The sequence below is a fragment of the Kryptolebias marmoratus genome, linkage group LG4, assembly GCF_001649575.2.
Source record: "Kryptolebias marmoratus isolate JLee-2015 linkage group LG4, ASM164957v2, whole genome shotgun sequence".
Lineage (NCBI taxonomy): Eukaryota > Metazoa > Chordata > Actinopteri > Cyprinodontiformes > Rivulidae > Kryptolebias > Kryptolebias marmoratus.
Genome location: NC_051433.1, coordinates 24,648,781 through 24,650,715, shown reverse-complemented (window position 1 = coordinate 24,650,715; position 1,935 = coordinate 24,648,781). Strand labels below are relative to the sequence as shown.

Sequence of the window (1,935 nt, the reverse complement as noted above, 5' to 3'; positions counted from 1 at the left end):
TGTTACTTTGTGACAGATTGGATTCCAAACACTTCTCAAGCCTTTAGATTATAGAACTTTTATTCTTTTAAATGTCTTTGTTGTCCTACTAGCTTATCAATAATATAGAGAAGGGCAATGAGCTCATAAAGGTAAAAAGGTACGGTGAGATTTCACTGCTTACAAAACTAAACAGGCGAAGGGGGGGTCTGAAAATCTTGTATTATGCGGGTAAACTTTTGTGTTATTACAAATGTGTTTGCTTTATAAACTTCTATATTTCAGCAGTAAAAAAAAGAATTTAAAAAAACGTGCGCTTCATTTAAAGGGTAACATGCGCGTATAGTAGAAGAGTTACGGTAAAAAAAAAAGTTTTTCCACACTTTTCGTCCCAGAGCGGAGTTGCCTTCAGGGCTATCGGACGTTTGGGAATTGACAGTTAAGGTCAGGTTTTAGGAGTGCTACAGTTTATATTTGGGAAAAAAAAAATCGCTTAGATAGATTTTCATTGCTTGTCAGCACTGCATCACGTTGTGTTGGAACTTTCAAAAAGGAACAATTGCTATATCCTTGACTTTTTTTCTGCTCTGAAACATCTGAATGTGTGTTTAATTGAATTCGAAGAACAAACTTTCATCTAGATTTCACCTTTTTGGACTTTCAGTGAAGCAACAAGTGTGTCCCTGCTTATCGAACTAACTTATTTCATACTGTCATTTTTTGAAAACAAACTTTAATAGTCAGTATTTCGAGGCGCACCTGAAGGCACCGAAAGTCTCGCTCAATTAGTAGACTTTCGCCCGGTGTAGAGAGGCTGTAGTCCGTCTGAGGGAGCGCTCCTCTCCACCGATGACCAACTGAACGCCCTGCTGCTCCGACACACACATCTCCGGGGGTGGGGGAAGAGTTCCACGAGTTTGACTTTCAGAGCAACATGGGATTCGAGTTGGACCGCTTCAAGGGGACCGTGGACCCGGACTTCAAATGCAACTTGTGCAACAAAGTCCTGGAGGACCCGCTGACGACTCCGTGCGGCCACGTCTTCTGCTCCGGCTGCGTGCTGCCCTGGGTCGTCCAGCAGAGCAGCTGCCCTGTCAAATGCCAGCGCATCTCCGCCAAGGAGCTGAACCACGTCCTGCCGCTGAAGAACCTCATCCTGAAGCTGGAGATCAAATGTGACAACCACGCGCGGGGCTGCGACGCCGTGGTGAGGCTGCAGCACCTGGCCGAGCACGCCGAGGCGTGCGGCTTCTCCCCGGCCAAGTGCGGCAACAGGGGCTGCGACGCGGTGCTGAGCGCGCGGGACGTGGACGCTCACATGCGCGAGGCGTGCGAGCACCGGGCGGCGGGGCTCTGCGAGGACGGCTGCGGGCTGCCGCTCACGCACCGGGAGCAGAGGTTAAAGAGCCACTGCTGCGTGCGAGCCCTGAAGGCGCACAGCGGCGCGCTGCAGTGCAAGCTCCTCATCCTGGACCGGGAGTTCAAGAAGCAGGCTCTCGAAGCCAACAAGCGGGAGAAGGCGCTCCTGGCCCAGCTGTCCTCCGTGCACAGCGAGCTGCAGATGACAGCGCTGAAGTACCAGAAGAAATTCACCGAGTACAGCGAGAGGATCGACTCCCTGACCCAGACCGTGGCTTCCTCCTGCCAGGTAAAAACTTCTGCCTGCGACACGGAGGAGCTTTATTTTCGTTTTGTTTCATAAATGAATCCTTAACGGAAGAGACGTGATGGTTTGTTCTTGCATAAAAGTTATTCCCAACTATTGCACCCCTTCAAAAGTTTCAGCACCACCTTTAATAGTCAGTAAAATATGGCCCCCAGCATGGGAGCTGGCCTTCTAGCTCTTGGTGTCACTTTAGTTGGACCTTCATGTTGTGGTGTACTTTTCTAATAACCTCCCAAAATAGGAAATAATAATTAAAAAAAAAATCTTTATGTGGTGCAATTGTAAGCTGT

At 48.8% G+C, this 1,935-nt stretch overlaps 1 protein-coding gene across 3 annotated transcripts in view; it reads left to right on the top strand.

Annotated features, from left to right (window-relative positions):
- Positions 1–411: 411 nt before the first annotated feature.
- pdzrn3b (PDZ domain containing RING finger 3b) overlaps positions 412–1,935 on the top strand; it is a 118,224-nt gene continuing 116,700 nt past the window's right edge. For all 3 annotated transcript variants that reach the window (XM_037975205.1, XM_017426972.3, XM_017426971.3), the window contains exon 1: positions 412–1,627. In XM_037975205.1, coding sequence (XP_037831133.1) covers positions 914–1,627 — 714 coding nt within the window. In that variant the 5' untranslated portion in view covers positions 412–913. The remainder of the gene's footprint in view (positions 1,628–1,935) is intronic.